General features: G+C 36.7%; 1 protein-coding gene across 2 annotated transcripts; it reads left to right on the top strand.

Moving 5' to 3' along the window:
* Positions 1–3,432: 3,432 nt before the first annotated feature.
* On the top strand, positions 3,433–17,322 carry Grip (Glutamate receptor interacting protein). 2 transcript variants are annotated; one of them, XM_043430997.1, is made up of 6 exons: positions 3,433–4,491; positions 4,715–5,630; positions 6,698–7,212; positions 12,616–12,935; positions 15,079–15,297; positions 16,677–17,322. In XM_043430997.1, the coding sequence occupies exons 2-6, from the start codon at positions 5,084–5,086 to the stop codon at positions 16,996–16,998; spliced, it is 1,923 nt and encodes a 640-aa protein (XP_043286932.1). In that variant the 5' UTR covers positions 3,433–4,491; positions 4,715–5,083; the 3' UTR covers positions 16,999–17,322. The 2 variants fall into 2 exon arrangements, with proteins under 2 accessions (XP_043286932.1, XP_043286926.1); XM_043430991.1 differs by having other exon boundaries at positions 3,433–5,630.
* The last annotated feature ends 139 nt before the right edge of the window (positions 17,323–17,461 follow it).

The following is a 17,461-nucleotide window of genomic DNA, read 5'->3' as shown; positions in this document are numbered from 1 at the left end:
CACTCATAATATCACAAGTTGGTGTTTTCTTTCATACGTGCATTTACGAGGTATCTGAAATGTGAAAAAAATCAACAGTTAAAAAACGGTGGGAAAAACTAAAGTTTCAACGGCGTTTATGATACTCGTATAGAACTGGGATACTAAATTTATTTTATCAATAACATTGGAACCGTTTATTCTGTAGTTTAATCAATTAATTTTATAGGCAAAAATTAAACATCGATGAGTTCAAGTGTGGGAACGCGGGATTCAAATGTGTGATCCAGGGATGACGAATCGAGGGATTTTCGCGCTTCGAAACACAAAATTTCAATTTTCAAAAATGTCTCAAAGCGCAAAATTCCTTCACTTTTTAATATTTCTGTACAATTTAACCACTGCTTTACACATCAACATTTTTTATCTCGGATAAACCAATGGGCCCGGAATCGTGCGGAGACGATGAAGAAACGTACGGTTTCCTGTGGAGTAGTTTTACACCGAATCTACCCGAGAGATGTCAGAGTTAAAAAATTCTATAACAGAGTTCAAATACCAATAATTGAAGCCTTCGAATTTAAAACGTCTATGCTTTTATTCCTCGCTTCAAGAATATCGCGAAAAAAGCCCTAGTGGAGAAAAAAATTATTTTCATAATTCATAAGCGCTGTTGATTTGTCTCGGAACAAACAGAAAAATCGGTGCATGAGGCGCGCGGTCATACATTTTACGGATCGTGACATACGCGCGTTGAATCAACATTTTCGAGGTATGCGGGCGTGTATCGTTGTGAAAAAGGGCGCAGTTTGAAGGCTCATTTGAGCGGGATGGACGACGAACTGCGATCCCGGAGAATCGATAGTGGAATCAGCGGAAGAAGAAACGTCCGTTATAGAACTGAACGAGAGCACAGTTCGTATATACAAATAACTATATTGTACTTATTCGCAAATACCAAGAGACATGCGTGATGTTTCATGGTTCAAGCGTCGAGTAAATGAGAAGACGCAAAGAACTGTTGGACCGAGTTGGGAGAAGTGAGAGAAAGAGAGGAAAGGAAAATGAGAGATGGAAAGGACTGAAAGGAGACGGGAAGTGCTGCAAATATATAATAGTGTAAACAAATTAATGTAACGCGTACAGAAAGAAATAGCTATAAATTTCGAAATCGAAATTTTTTGACACAGTTTGACTGATTAAAAAAAGTCTGTGTGAGTCGATTTTTGCCATCGTCCTGCGTAGGCTGACAGAGCATTCTTTCAATCGTCCGAACTGTGTCAAAGAATTTCGATTTCGAAAATTCCAAGTGAGATTAATCGACTGATCCATACTCTTAAGGATATCTGGTACAGACGATACAATGTTGCCATGCTAAACCATGCTAAAAACATAAAAAATTTCAAAATTATAAGAATTTTATAAAATTTGGTGAACGTATTCTTTAGTGCCAAATTTGAGAATACAAATAATTTTTTAAGATTTTTCTTCTGTACAGTTATCGAGTAATTGATCACTAAAGTTGACGTGTACAAGCATAGCGTTTCCATATATATATAAGTATACATTCCGGGCATAAGAAATCTGGATTAATGCGTAATAACTCGATAACTAAGCAGAAGAAAATTTTGAAAAAAATTGTCTTCTCGCTCTCGATGTTGAAGAACATTATCACCAAATTTCATCAATTTATAATTATTTAGATTTTTGTACGAAACATCCTTAAGCAACTGGACTTTTTTGCTCTTCTCATGATCAAACAAAGGATTAAAATTTATTCTCGCAATTATTAAAATAATGTGTAACTTATTTTTTGAGATTGGTCAATTTTTAATATAACGATAGCGCTTCGAATACTTTCGTAGTAAAATCGTCAAGCAAAATGTGACGATAGCTATTTTCTATTCATGTGCGTATGCACATCTATATTTTAAACCAGCTGGCCCACGGTCTTGTCAAACCTTCCACCGTTTGTGTCGTTATTACTCGTTGACCTCAAATAAGTGTTTTTCTTTTTCCATCCCCAAGAGTCATTTTCACCGGTAACAACGTTAATTTTCTTATTCACGTTTTTGACTCTTTAACCCTTAATAGTCACACGGGACTAGTCATTGGACCCCAGCCGTTTTTCGACCGACGATACCAGATAAAAATTTCGAGAAAATGGGACTTGTGGTGCTCTCGGTCGACAGTTCGAACTTTTGAGAAGAAGAGAGCCTCATCGTTATTATTCGAAAGGGCTCGTTAGTTCAGGTAGTTGGTAGTCGATCAAGTCAGACCGTGCGAAAATCCGGGGTCCGATCCACCCCAGCGTGACAAATTTAACTAATACTACCTGAAAGCGTGATTTCCCAGGTTTATAGAACGAGTTGATTTTTTCTCGATTTCTACATCAATTTTTGTGAAAAAAGTCATTTTTCCTGCATTCTTTTCTTTGACATTTTTTTAAATATTAAAAATAACACGAATAGAATAAAATCGTTATGGTCGTTTCTTAAAGGGACAAAATACATTGCAGTATTTTTATTTTATTTTATTTTTTTACAGTTTTTCAATTATTCATCGTTCCCCAAAGTGAGTGGGGTACTTTGGACCCCGTGTGACTGTTACGCCAGAAACTTGAGGTGTTACTAGTAAATCGTTGCACGGCAAGTGTGCCTGACACAAGAACCTATGCATAAGGCTTCAAAAAATGTGACGAGTTTCAACCCTTAAAGTTGGAATTTTCGATTTCCATTAGATTCGCGTCGATCGGCTGGTGGGAAATTCAACGAAAAACTGAAATATCATGTAAATCTGTGGAACAACATAAAAAGTAATCGATTATATATTAATGAAAATGATTTTCGAAACATTTTCTCCTGATTGTGGGCATTTCGAAAAGGCAAGAGTTTCAAAATGCCCACCTTCTCGTTCGCAAATGCGTGAATCATCGAAACGAGTTTCTCCATTTTTCAAATTCTTCGTTCATATTACGAATAAATTTTCTCGTCTCTTGCTCGATGAAGCTCGAAGGAAGCGATTAAATCGTTGAGTAAAGGTTTCAAACGATCAGACCAGCGAGTGAGAGGCTCGAAGAGGTAGGTCCGTATATGCGTTGAGAGAGGATAAAGAATAAGCCAAGAGGAAGAAAAGAAGAAACGTATAAAAAGGTCTCGAGTGCGATGTTTTGCGTCGAGTATAAAATAACCGAGCAAAAGACACGGTGCGGCAGGGCCGCACCGAAAAGCGTCGAAAAGCGAGGGCGTGGAAAATTTTATAAATAGATTTTTCACGCTCGTCTCGCGAAGTGATCCGACCCTAGTGGTGGAAGGTTCTATTTTCGTTTAAGAGCGAGACAGAAAAGAAGAGTTTGGAAGAAGGATTGAGAGAGAACGAAATCCACAAAGTTTTCCAACTATGAGAAAAAGAAAGAAGCATATGAAAAACCCTCGAGAGAACTCTACTCCGGAGAAGTAATGAGAGAGAAAGAAAATCTCACAAGATTTCGTCTGCTCCGGCTTCTTTTTGCTCTCTTACACCTATACCATTGGACGGAGACTTCTTTCCCGACACGCACTCGTGTGTGCTTTTGCCTCTCTCTTTCTCTCTCTCTCTCTCTCTCTCGTGTTCGTATTCGCTACACTCTCCACTTCAGTTATACGATGATGTTCGCGGCCATAGGCGCACGAGGAGTTCAGGAGTATCGTCTCGTGTGCTCTTGAATTATTCCGCTTCGGTTTTGTAGACAATCTAAACAAAGAATTCCCAAATATTGAAGCTTCTGTGCACAGTGCGGTTGGCAAAAAGTTCTATCGTAAACATTTGAGAGGCATGATAAATTATAACCTTCTTGGTTATACGTTCGGATATTTTTCTCACCGTTACGAAATTCCTGTACAGTGTGTGTGTGGGTGGTGAAAACAAACTTTCGTGCGTGCTTTAATCAGCACATAATATTACGAGAAACCCTTAAATTTCGTTGACTTTGTAATATAAAAAATTCTTTCATATACGCAGTGCAGTGGAGAAAATCTGACTTTTCAGACTTCAATAGTCTCAGAAAACTGCAATATTTTCAATTGAACGAATTTTTAAATGAAAATTAAACCGAACATTGAAATAGACGATTATGATGTTGGTCAGAAGTGATGTGGATCAAGATTCGACCTCTCGAAATTTCGGAAAATGTGTGTCGTCGCGAGTACTGTTCACCTGAGGATACAAGTATCGTTGAAAAATGATTCTTCGAACAAACTTACACATGAATATATGGAAGTGCTTCCTTGAAAAAGAAAAAAGCGCAATCGTACGAGCGATGCCTTTGCGTCATCAAAAGTTTGGAAAGCAAGAAAGATTAACTTGACAATCGATTTCGAAAACGGTTCTCTACTTTTTCGAACGGGGCGAATGTTTTGAGGTTAACCTGTGCCAAATTTCATCGAAAAATACATCTACAGTATCAACAATTATAATGAAAAGTCATCGATGACGATAATAATAATGATACAAATTGTAGATTCTCCTTTCGAGGTAAAATTTCTAGAGATGCAAAGTTTTCATTTCTCGATGCAAGAAAAATTTGAATAAATAATTTTTTAACCAATCGGGAAACGAAAAATTGAACCAGACAGTATTTGCTCTTTCAATCCGGTTTCATTCGAATAATGTTTTTTCTCCACGTGCCAAGGGTTTTTTCGGTAAAGTTTTCGAGACGAAAATACATAAGATCTTTGTTTTATTTTGTTGCGTTTAGATGAGGATGAAGCAACGATCGCGGGGCTCAACCCGATCGTAATTATAAGCAGATAGAATTGGGTGTCCGCAGTTGCGGAGTTACGAAAGTGCGAAGAAATATAGATGAGATATTCGAAAACCGAGACTTTTCTTTTATTTCTTGAACCGCTGGGTATAAATTAGTTGGAAAAGAAAGAACATATGTGTGTTTACTTTTCGGAACTATACTTATTCGTACATAAGCCGCTTTCGCACGTGTAAGCCGAAGAACGAAACCATACAATGGGAGTAACGTAAAATTTGATTAAAATTAATGATTCGATGTGATGAAGAATGATATAAATTTTGGAAAAAGAGAAAAAGTTAAAAAAAATATAAAGAAATTTAGATGTCCACGATGTTCAGTTCTCTGAGACTGGCGACAATGCGTTCGCACAAGAATCGTGCGCGTCCCGGGAGTGTAGCAACAACAGCGAGTTCAGAATCGGCGCGTAACGACGAGTCGAGTTCGCAGCTGCAACATCAGCAACAATTTTACGGTTCTCACAAATTTTTGATCCTCGACGAAACGGACTGCGGTGGCGGACCGTCCAGCGTTTCGTCGAAAGTTGCACAAGTCCGAGTAGAACGTGAGGGCGGAAGTTTGGGTGTGACTTTACGAGGAGGAGGATTATCCAGAGCTTTGGTCGTAACGGGAGTTAAATCGGACGGTCCAGCCGCGAAAGAAGGACGCGTCAGACCCGGCGATCGCTTACTCGCGGTCGATGACACCGAATTACGAGGACTCAGTCTCGCCGATGCACAAAGAGCATTGAGAAGAAGCTCCGATGCACCGGTCGCTTCACTCACCATCGAATACGACGTCGCCAATATGGAGGAAGCCAGAGCAGCTACTTCCGGTCCGCTTCTCGTTCAACTCGAGAGAGGAATTTCTGGTAAATACGTTCGATTTCTTTCACATTTTTCCAGTGGAATTTATGCTCGACGTATAAAAGTTCGAATAGGTAGATGGGTGACGGCGCTACGTTATCTTTGCACCAACTATATTTTTCGAAAATTTTAAAAGACGAAACTTTCAAATAATCATTTTATTATTTAAGAAATATAATCGGTAGAGAATCAACATTTTTATACAATTTTATTGCGTGGTGCAACAGCTACCGCTGCTGCTGATGTCACGCTGTCAGTTTCGTTTACAAATTTTATAGGTTATGAAGTGAGTTTACTGTTCAAAGTAGTAATGCAGTGGAGGAAAGTGAAAAAATTAACGATAAAAAAATTTACCGGGATATAAATGGTCGTTTTGTAAAAACTGACAAAAAAACGTCGCGAAGCAAACGAACGAGAATATATATGACCAAAAGGTCGAACTGACCTCACATGTGAATATATATTGAATGCATAGTGTTGCCAAACGTTACCAATCCATTTGTCGTGTATTCTGAATCATTTCTCATCAGATGTTTTCTAATAATTCAGCAGATTTTCAATAATTCTTTTTGCAAATTATCTTGGATATGAGTATGTGAAAAAATTTAATAACTTTTCATGGTGTGTACGACTTTCGTGTGCTGGGGTGACGAGTGTCAGAGAAAGTCGATGATCAATTTGCTGCTAAACTACATGGTCACTAGCGTCCAAATTTTGCAAATTTATCCAGTACCTATATTCATATTTTTGCCTACAAAAAAAATCATCGCGTAATCTTGGATAGCGAATATTCACCCCCATCTACCTTCTGTCAAGTGTGATGCGCTCTGGGGCTTCAAAAAATAAACGCAGAGATTCCCTACATTTTTTAGACAAGTTTCTCACATGTCGTTTCGTTCGAATGAGGAATTCCTGGGAAAAATTCTGAAGCGATAACATCGTAGCGGATCCGAATATTTTTTTGATTAAAAAAAAAATTCTTTTCCATGGGAGACAAACGCTTCGGCAAGAAAAACTCAATAAGAATATTTTTATAATTGATATAAATGAAAATTTTCTCAATTACGTTCAGGAGAGATTGGACTGACAGTGCGGGAAACACCGAGCGGAGTTTATATCGAAAGTCTTCGACCAGCGAGCACTGCCGATCGTTGCGGCGCTCTCCAACCGGGCGACCGTTTGCTCGCAGTGGATGACAACCCAGTACACGACGCGATTGGTGCAGCGAAACTATTGCGCAACGTCGCCGAAAATAGTCGAATAGCAAGACTCCAAATATTGCCACGAGCGCCAAGCGCGACATCTAGAACTGTCAAAAGACGTGGACAACCTCAACAGAGTGCGAATCAAACACTTTACACTAAGGAAAGTCTGACCGTTCTTTTGAGGCCCGATCATCGAGGGTTAGGTCTCGCACTACGACCTACCGACGACAGACTCAATTATGTTGTTGATCTTCTCGAAGCGGGAGGCCCCGCTGAAAGAAGCGGCGTACTTTTGCCTGGCGACAAAATAATCGCTATGAATCGACGAATTCTTCAAGATTTACAACCTGCTGAAGTCGCTGCGATTCTAGAATCCCCTCAGGTATTGTCAACAAATCCAGAACCTTATATTCCATGAAGTATTAAGAGCATGGATCAGTCGACTAACCTCACCTCACCGAATTTTCGAAATGAAAATTCTCCGCTGTCGTTTGACTAATCAAAAAAAGGAGGCTCTGTTAGCGGACGCGGAAAGATGGCAAAAATACGCTGACAGGGGCTTTTTTTTATTGATCAAACCGTATCGAACATATTCAATTTCGAAAATTGCAGCTATCTCTCTCGCACTCACGGTGGCGAGATAGCGACTGCTCCATTACCTTAAGGAGGGTGGATCACTAAATCAAAATAATCAGAATTTTATAAAATTTGGCGATAACATTCTTTGCCATCAAGTATACAAATGCAATTTTTTTTCAAATTTTTTTATCACACACGATTATCGAATAATTGGGCGTTAAATCGAAGTTCTTATGCACGAGAATGCTAATACACGTGAACTTTAGTGTTCAATTACTCGAGAGCTAGGTGGTAAAAAAATATAAAAAAATTCATATTGTCTCATATATTTTTAAGGAGGGTGGCTACGCTCGTCAAAATGATAAGAAATTGATGAAATTTGGTGATAATGTTCTTCAACATTATCACCAAATACAACGTTATCGAATAATTACGCATTAAAGCAGATTTCTTATGCCCGGAATGTACACCTATATATTGTAACGAAACACTCCGCGAGACGGTCCAGCCCGTCGGAACGAACGAAAAACTTTGCGATCTTTAGATCCGGCACCGCTCTGAACTTCGCCGCGCTATATTTTTCTGAAATGTAGCATTTTGTTATTTTAAGTCGCCCAAGTGCGTAATTACGATTAAAATCATCAGAAAAATAACACGAGTTTAAGAAAAATGATCACAAGTCAAATTAATAATATAAAATCTAATCACAAATGAAAAATGTAAAAATCGACTGCGACGCATGCGCGAGCAGAGCGTTAATGCGCCGCGTACGTGACTTTTAGCGATTGTATTTATTCGAATCATATTAAACGAAGTAACAATGCCAAATTAAAGAAGAAATTAAATAATAACTGATCAAATTGAAGTTTTTATTGTTAATAATCACACAAAGTTGAAAAACATGAAAAGCGGTAGTCCGCGCATCGTATGTTAGCCCGGTCAACCAACGGGCGAGCGCGAATCATGGTAACGGGCTAATCAGAAAAGGCGTTATAAATAGATGCGCAGAACTGGTCTAAAACAGAGATTCTCGGCGCTCGAGAATTTTATGGTGGGGAACTGGGTATAAGAAGCGCTGCGCGACTCATTCGTCAGACAGTTCTCCCTGGCTGAAGGGTCAACTCGGACCATTCTCAGTACACCTCTATTTCGGCCTCAACAATAATAAAACCTATCCTCGAAACTTCTGGGATTCCCGTTGCGGGGACTCTCGGATTGATTCGGCGACGTCTCGATCCCATAGCCCGTGGACGGTGAATTGCTTATTTCCTTGGATGCCTGGATTCTTGGAGCGATTCGGCGACGTCTCGATCCGATAATCCAGGGTCCGCACCTAACCTTAAAAATTTCCGGCTTTCCGTTGCACGGAGTTCTCGGATCGATTCGGTGACATCTCGATCTCATAACACGTGGACGGGAGGTTACCGCTACCCTGTAGATGCTCGGACCCTCGGAAAGATTCGGCGACGTTTCGATCCCATAGCCCGCGGTCTACATCCTGCCATTTTCATTTTTTTTTCCTTATTGTTTGAGGATTAAAAATTTATCCAATTATTAAAAATTAAATTCTCATTTGAAAAATATTGTCCGAAGTGGTCCAGGCAGGGAGATCTAAACCAATTTAGAAAAATTATAATCCAAGAGGTGATAGATAGCGCTAGAATTTATATCGAATCAAAAACGAAAATAAGAATTTGTAAAAACGAAAAATACTCTTGGATTTACTTGATTTCGAAGCGAACATAACAGGACATCGGAAAAATCGAGTTTAATGAATTATAGCACGAAATATTGAATCGAGGGGTTTTTAAGTTTGAGGCGTATCGAAAGATTAGAACAAACGCGACCATTAAATTTAAAACTGGTTTTTCTCTAATTACTATTTTTGATCCGATTAAACAAAGCAAGACAGTTTAAAACACAAAACACAAAATTGTTTTAGAAATCAGCGAGCCAAAGCGCAAAATTTCTTTTATTTTGTCAGAATTCGGTAAATTATCTGAATAAAATTGATTATTTTATTTTTTACTAAAACTCACGGTGTCCGCGTTTCCTTCATACCTGCTCCTTATTATTAAGGTTGCTCGAACCGACGCGTGGGGGCGTTCAGGCCAGGTCGGCAAGAGCGTTTCGGTTACAATATATGGAAACGCTATGCTTATACACTTGAACTTTAGTGATCAATTACTCGATAACTGTACAGAAGAAAAATCTTAAAAAATTTGTACTATTGTCAAATTTGGCCCTAAAGAATATCTTCACCAAATTTTATTAAATTCTTATAATTTTGAAATTTTTAATGTATTTAACATGGTGTAGCATGGCAACATTGTATCGTCGGTAGCCACCCTCCTTAAAGAATACATTTACCAAATTTTATGAAATTCTTATAATTTTGAAATTCTTTATATTTTTAATATGGTTTAACATGGCAATATTGTATCGTCACTAACCTCACTTGGAATTTTCGAAATCGAAATTCTTTGACACAGTTTGACTAATTAAAAAAAGGCTCTGTCAGCCTACGCAGATCGATGGCAAAAATCGACTGACAGAGCCTTTTTTTAATCGGTCAAACTGTGCCAAAGAATTTCGATTTTGAAATTTGCAGCTATCTCTCTCGCACTCACGGTTGCGATATACCGACTGATCCATCCTCTTAAGTTCCTTAAGCTTCTCTGAGCATATTTTTATCATTTTCTCTCTGCTTTTCTTGCTTCGGTTTCTGTAGTAAAAAAAAAAAATTCTACTTTTACAACGATGGAACACTCGAGTACAATGAAAAATTCGTGTCAAATTATGTTACCCATGAATTTACAAAATGTATATTTGTAAGAGAAAAGATCTTGAAATTAATGAACTTCGTATTAGAAAGTTTGCGCATTTGAATATTAAAATCTTGGAGAGCAATATATTCTTTAACTTTCGAATCGTGCGGACTAAAGAAAAAAAGAAAGAGGAAGCTTCAGAATTGATGCATTAAATCAGGTCGTTTAAACTTCATTTTTATCGAATTTTCCGAAGATTATGTTTATACAATAACGGCATCGATTCTATCGTAGCACTAATTTCTTTTCATAGTAATAAAAACGAGTGCGAATACATTGAAATCGAATTAATACGCGAAGAAATAAAAAATAGTTGAAGAAATATTGGAGAGTGGGGATTTGGTGCTTGAAAAAGGGGTTACCGGGAAAGTTTTCCGGGAGTTTTGAAAATTGGTGACTATTGATTTCGACGTGCTTTTTTCAAATTTCCACTTTGCCACCTCGTATCTTCGCAGCTCGTGCTGCCATATTGGAAAAATGGCGCTCAAAGACAGTTTTTTGGCAATATCTTCTTTCCGACTCATTTTACGATGAAAATAGTTATGTAACAATTTAAACTAGAGAAAATTTCCTACAATTTATGTGCTTACCATTTTTCCGTGAAATCAATAGTTTCGGCGTACGGGAGTAGCAAACCAAGATACATTTACACCAACTGAGAACATGCTTCAAAAATCTAATATTTAAATAAAACATCATTATTATCGAAAATTTAAATGATTTTTTTTTTCAATTAGCAAATTGACCTATCGGCTCAAGATAAAGCGTGAAATAGCGTGTTATTGAAAATATAGATATTTTAAACATTTGTGATATTTATGTAATTTTATCTCATTCACGATATCTTCATAGTAATCTTCATTTTTGAGGATACACGCCTGAAAGTGAGGAAAATCACAACTCTTGCTTTTTTGGTACCGCCACGAAAAACGAATGATAACATGTATTCAGTGAAGCAATAGCAGTTCCAGGCGCTCTAGGAAACGAAGAGGATCTTGATGAACTATCAATTACACAATCCAAGCCAGAGCTTGAAACGAAATTTATCAATGGAAGAAGTACAAGCGCACCGTTCTCATCACACTCATTTTTTTCTGAATCGAGAAAAAACCAATCTTATTGCGGAAATAATTCAGATTCAAATTTGAATAAAAATTTGAACAACGTCGCTATGGTAACGATAGGGATTATGTGTTAAAACTGTTGCTATGAATGCATAATAACGACAGCATAACGAATTAGAGAAAATTCCACTACTGGGACAGATGAAATGTCTCCTGTGGTGGCACTAAAAATATGCTGCTCTAGCTTTCGAATAAGCTGGTCCCATTTCAATCTCCATCGAAGAATTCAGTCGTGATTTTTTATTCAAATTCGAATCTGGATTATTTCCGCCATAAGAATGACCTGATTCTCGATTCATTGTGAGAGCGAGGAAAATAACCATTCTATTTCTTTTTTTTTTTTTTTGGTAGCACCAAAAAAATCATTAGTCGATAATTCTCGTCGTTACCATAACGTTTTTTTGAAAACTGTTTCAAAATAATCCTGAGATCGTAACAAACTAGTGGAATTTTTATTTAAATCTTATAAGACCGAAAAGTGTCTTAAAAACTATTTTTTATTTATAAATTTCAATTTTCGCGCGGAAACGCTAGCCGCCATGTTGTTTTGGTTTGTGACGTCACTCCGTTAGTAAACAATACGATTGCGAAAGACCAAGGAACAAGAGATTTGTGAATATAATGAGTTATAATAGTATATCATTGGTGTCTCGTGCCTGAATGCGATAATACAAGTGTAAAAATGTCACAAAAATTGTGAATTCATCGCCACCATCAACATATTTATCATTGGTAGATTTGTACTCTTTGCTTTCACAAAACCGCCTTCCATGATGCGATTTTAATAAAATGAATGATAAAAGTCCACAAGCGTACATAATAACTTGTAAAATTTCAAAATAACACAGAGCGCACGATAAGAATCTAGATTGTTTACTATCGGAGTGACGTCACGTTGGAATCCAATATGGCGGATGGCGTTTTAGAAATTTGAAAAACAGATGAAAAAGGACGATTTTTAAAATTGAATTATAAAATTTACATTGCATTTTATAAATAAATATTGACGTTTCTCGTTTACTTTTTACCAAATCTATCATAAACATATATTTTCATATATTTTTTCACATGGTGTAAAATACCTTATTCTGAATTTCCGATTTTTTGTATAGAACGTCAAGTTTTAAGCAGATATCCTGAGCAAAGTAACGACATTTTTCAAGTTTCCATTGAAAAAAAGTGATTAATGATACTGATAAATAGAAATTCATCTTTTTGACAAAAATATCGAATTTCTTATATATATGACTTTAGGTTGAACTGGTTACGGAATACAAGGTCGGCGGTACAGTTGTTCCAAGTTCGGGAGTGTTCACCGTGAGGGTAGCGAGACCCTTGGGTGGTCAGCCTGATCTTGGACTCACGGTTAACGAAGATTTAATTATTGCGGAAGTGAGACGGGGCTCATTGGCATATAGAACCGGAAGTTTGGCACCGGGAGATCGTTTGTTGGCCATAGACGGCCAGAAATTGGATCCCGGAGATTTGAGGCAAGCTGCCCAGTTGTTGCACAGACCTGGAAGTTCGGTCGTTGCTTTGACAGTACGAAAACCAGATACTTCAACGGATTCCAGGTAATTTTTTTTACCCAACTCCGCTTCCAATTTTTCATGGAATTTCGGCAATTTATTGCAAGATAAGAAACATATTTACGGAGGTTTTTTTTTTATTGAGTCATTACGGTTCTCATAAAAACATCATTATGTATTTTTCGTCATCGGGTTTAACGGAACGGTTTTTCCAGTGATCCCACTTATTATACCGTTTATGAGAACTGTATGAATTTCGGGTATCGGTATCTTTTAAAATCTTGCTAACGTACTATTATTGTTGAAGAAATGCTCTTTTTTCCAAGTATTTTACAAAATTTAACGCATAATGATACATATGAGGCATTTATGGCGGAAACTTTTTTATTTTTTTCTATTGTACCAAAGAAATTCTTCAAAATATTGAGATTTTTCTAATAATTAGGATTTTAATTTTTATAATTATCATTGTTTTTCAATGTTTAAGGTTCTCGTTACATCCTAGAAGCTTTTCAGGGAGAATAACAACCGTCCTCTTTATGGCTCTATTAAAAAAGAACTCTGCTCTTAAAATCTTTACTCCGAAATTCATAACATCTCTACGTCTACTCATGTATGATCCATGATCTTTAATATCACATCAAAGTAGATAATATGTTAACCTTTAGACGACCAGGATTTGACAGTTGAAAACATCCTTGAAAAGTGTCCAAATTAGTTCCTGGTATCACGTATCAACTACATACAAAGTTCATATCACAGGGCGAGCCGATATATCGACTTTCCGGTCGTCTAGAGATTAAGGAGTTTCGGTACAGAAGTCTAAATATTAAGAAATTGATGAAATTTGGTGATAATATTCTTCAACATCAAGTGCGAAAACACAAATTTTTTCAAAATTTTCTTCTACTCAGTTATTGAGTAATTACGCATTAAAGCAGATTTCTTATGCCCGGAATGTATACCTATATATATGGAAACGCTATGCTTATACAAGTGAACTTTAGTGATCAATTACTCGATAACTGTGTAGAAGAAAAATCTCAAAAAATTTGTATTGTCAAATTTGGCACTAAAGAATATGTTGACCAAGTTTGATAAAATTTTGAACTTTTTGAAATTTTTTATGTTTTTAGCATGGTTTAGCATGGCAACATTGTATCGCCTGTACCGAAACTCCTTAAAGAGGGTGGACGTTCTCTATACAAATCCGCAGTTGTTAAGGAGCGAAGTTGTTATCGAGAATGACTATCGATAGAGTTGTTAACTAGCAGGTACATCATTACAGCTCTACACGATAACAACTCCGCTCTTTGAGCATGTATTAGAGGAGAACTGTTATTGAATACATTACTGAGAGTAGCATTGTTGACTTGTTGCAACACAACTCGACTCTTACAAATCTACTCGATAACATTTCCACTCCGAAGATTTTTATTTTACGTATGAATACTCTACTCTTTGACATTTCTAGGCGGATAACACAGAAGATTAATGACAAAAGAGGAGACAAAAGAGGATTTTCAAATTTGAGAGTAGAGCTGTTAGGAGCAGCGTTGTTTTTGAGTAGAGCCGTAAAGAGGACGGTTGTTATTCTGCCGATTTTCAAAGTAGTGTCATTAGAAATAAGCTGAATTGAAAAAAAAAAATTTTTCTCGAATGGAAACAAAATAATAAAAAGCCAAAAGATCACACTAGAAGAATGTCAGAGAATTTGTAGAAAATGTCAAAGTTTCTTATGGATAAAAAAAAATAAAAATGGCAATCATCCCATAATTTTCGTTTTTTATCTAAATTCTCAAAAAAAAAACCTTAAAGATGGATTTGTATGACTTTTTGATATGTTTTTCTGAAAAGTACATTCGAAGACAAAACTTGAAAAAAAAAAACATCCCAATAAATCATCTTTCGAAAGCGTTATGTCTGTCAAGTTGAACAAAATTAACGCCATTTTTTAAAAAAACTCACAACTATTTTTAGGTCGGGAAAAAAATTTGAAAAAATTCTGAATAATTTCTTTCGTACAGTAGAAAAAGATAAAAAATTTCCTCGAAATAGAAAGGGGTCGAGTTCAAAAATGGTCGATTTGGCTTGGAATGACCCATATTTATTACAAAAACCATGTTACTTCATAACGACTTGTGAATTTAATATATTTTTTTTTTTTTTTTCAATTCTTCTATTGTAGTGTCAGAGAGGGCAGTATTTCAAGCGATACGATACCGCAGCAATATCCAACAGGAATATCGAGATCGGCGAGAGAAAGTTTACCGAGCGTCGACAGCGCAGTTGATTCTTGGGGTGAAATTGGCGAAGTTTGCGGTACTGTACCGGAAATCATGAGACTTTGGGACACAGCTTCAATAGACAGTGGCCAATTGGATCTGCCGATGGCTCCTTATCCGGGGTAAATAGTAAAAAAGAAAAATGAAGAGTCATCGAATGCATGCAAAGAGAATTATGAAAAAATGTCAATATATAACACAGCCACACAAAAAAAAAAGTTGATTGTGCGGCGGATGCGGCCATGCTTTTCCTACGTATTTTGAGCTGCTGAATCGATATTCGAGGTTAGAATTCAGATCCTGTGTACCATTTTTTCGATAACTCCAAAAGATGATGTAAATAGGCCATTATTCTCGTTTAGCGTTAACTAGATCGCTTTGGGAGGGTCCGTAGGCTTAATAGACTCACATATTCACATCAGGCCATAAGTATCAATGCTGTAGGAACCAAAGAGCACGGATCCAGGACCTGCAGAAACTGATTATTGGGCTAAATCTACGGAAAAAACGCATTTTTCAACGCCAACGGGTTAAAAATACCTTTAAGACTCATATATTTATAAATTTTTCCACCGTCCTATAATACACTTTCAAAGTCCGATATTACTCCACTGATAACATTCTAAAGTATCTGGAATTGCTTAAATGTCTATGACTTTTTGCTATAACGCACCTTTGTTTTCTTCAAACGACCTATGTAATAGATTTCTTTTACATCCTTAGAAAAAATGGATATGGATTCGCATCATCAAATATAGATTTAGATGATGGCCTATTTACATCATCATTTCGAGTTATCAAAAAAATGGTACACAGGATCTGAATTCTAACCTCGAATATCGATTCAACAGCTCAAAATACGTAGGAAAAGCATAGCCGCATCCGCCGCACAATCAACTTATTTTTTTTTGTGTGGCTGTGTAATTAATATTTTTTTTAATATAATTAATAATTTGGAAAAAATCATCAAATTCTTTAAAATAAAAGTAAAAGTTGAATACTGAAGTAACCGAACTAATTTCAATCTGCGTATTACCACGTCCTTCGATTCCGAACAGCACAGATTTATGTATATGAATTCAAGCTTCCTCAAAGTTGTTCTTCATACAGGCTCGCAGAGAGACCTTTCACCGAGCCCATTTTAAAAAACCACGCACGCCAAGTTTTTGTTCAAAAACTTGAATTTTTTTTGGAAAATTCTTGAAGAATAAGAAACATCACTTGTACGTGGCCTGCCTGGAATGATATGATTTTATTTTTGTGCTAAGACAGAATAAATTAAAGTCGTTTTGGGAATGTAGATTTTATTTTTTAGTGACATTAGCAATTTCGAGTGGTCATTTTCCAGATATGCAACTGCGGTTTAGTACTTGGCTTTTTTTCCCCACTTTTTAAAAGCATACACGAGTATTCCAATGCTTATTTTTCATTAATCATTGTAGTACGTTATTTCTATTTTCATTTCGTGTATTGTGTTTGAACTGTGAATTTTGATGTTCAGGTCTCAGGAAAGAAGTGGAGCGGACACGAGACCTCAACAAATCGTTCATGTTTCGCTTCACAAAGACCCAGTATACGAAGACTTTGGATTTTCGGTTTCGGACGGCCTTTACGAGCGCGGTGTTTATATAAACCGTTTAAGACCCGGTGGTCCTTGCGATGGTGCATTAAGACCGTATGACAGAATTTTACGTGTCAATGATGCCAGCACCGAGGATTGCGACTGTTGTCTAGCGGTTCCGCTTATCGCTGCAGCCGGTGCTCGTTTGGATCTCACCGTTGCCAGACCAGTTTCGTCTCAGAACATCACCAAAACTCTATAAAATTTTTTCCAACCCATATTATTCGTCCGATTCGATGTCACGATCATTAAAGGCGATTGGAAAACAACAAAATTTCCAATGATTAAATTTCATTAAATTTTAACAAACAAACAAAAACTGAAAAACGCAGTACACGCAAATTTGCATAACGTCGGTTGTAATGAGATTACATTACCTTCCGGATCGAGGATTGCTTCAATTGAAGGCAATTAAAAATAAAAATAAGTTGTATTGCAAAATATTTTTTTTCAGCAGGTCAATGAATGGTGCGTTACCTGATGTTTTTTAATGTGACGAAAATTAACAGTTTGAATTATCGAGAAATAAAAAAAAAATGTATCAATCGAATGATCCTATAATACAAACGTGTTTTGAAAATGCATAATTATTTAACGAGAAACTAAATCAACAGATTTTCTACGAATAATCCCATCTCGTTCGATGGCAAATTTAACACGAAAAC

The sequence above is a fragment of the Venturia canescens genome, chromosome 1 (assembly GCF_019457755.1).
Source record: "Venturia canescens isolate UGA chromosome 1, ASM1945775v1, whole genome shotgun sequence".
Taxonomy (NCBI): Eukaryota; Metazoa; Arthropoda; class Insecta; order Hymenoptera; family Ichneumonidae; genus Venturia; species Venturia canescens.
The sequence above is the reverse complement of the archived record's forward strand: the minus strand, read 5'-3'. Positions and strand labels throughout refer to the sequence as shown.

Coding starts and splice junctions, on each gene's coding strand:
- Grip (XM_043430997.1), top strand. CDS start 5,084: ATGTCCACGATGTTCAGTTCTCTGAGACTGGCGACAATGCGTTCGCAC. Junction 7,213..12,615: donor CGATTCTAGAATCCCCTCAG/GTATTGTCAACA, acceptor ATATGACTTTAG/GTTGAACTGGTTACGGAATA. Junction 15,298..16,676: donor CCGATGGCTCCTTATCCGGG/GTAAATAGTAAA, acceptor TTTGATGTTCAG/GTCTCAGGAAAGAAGTGGAG.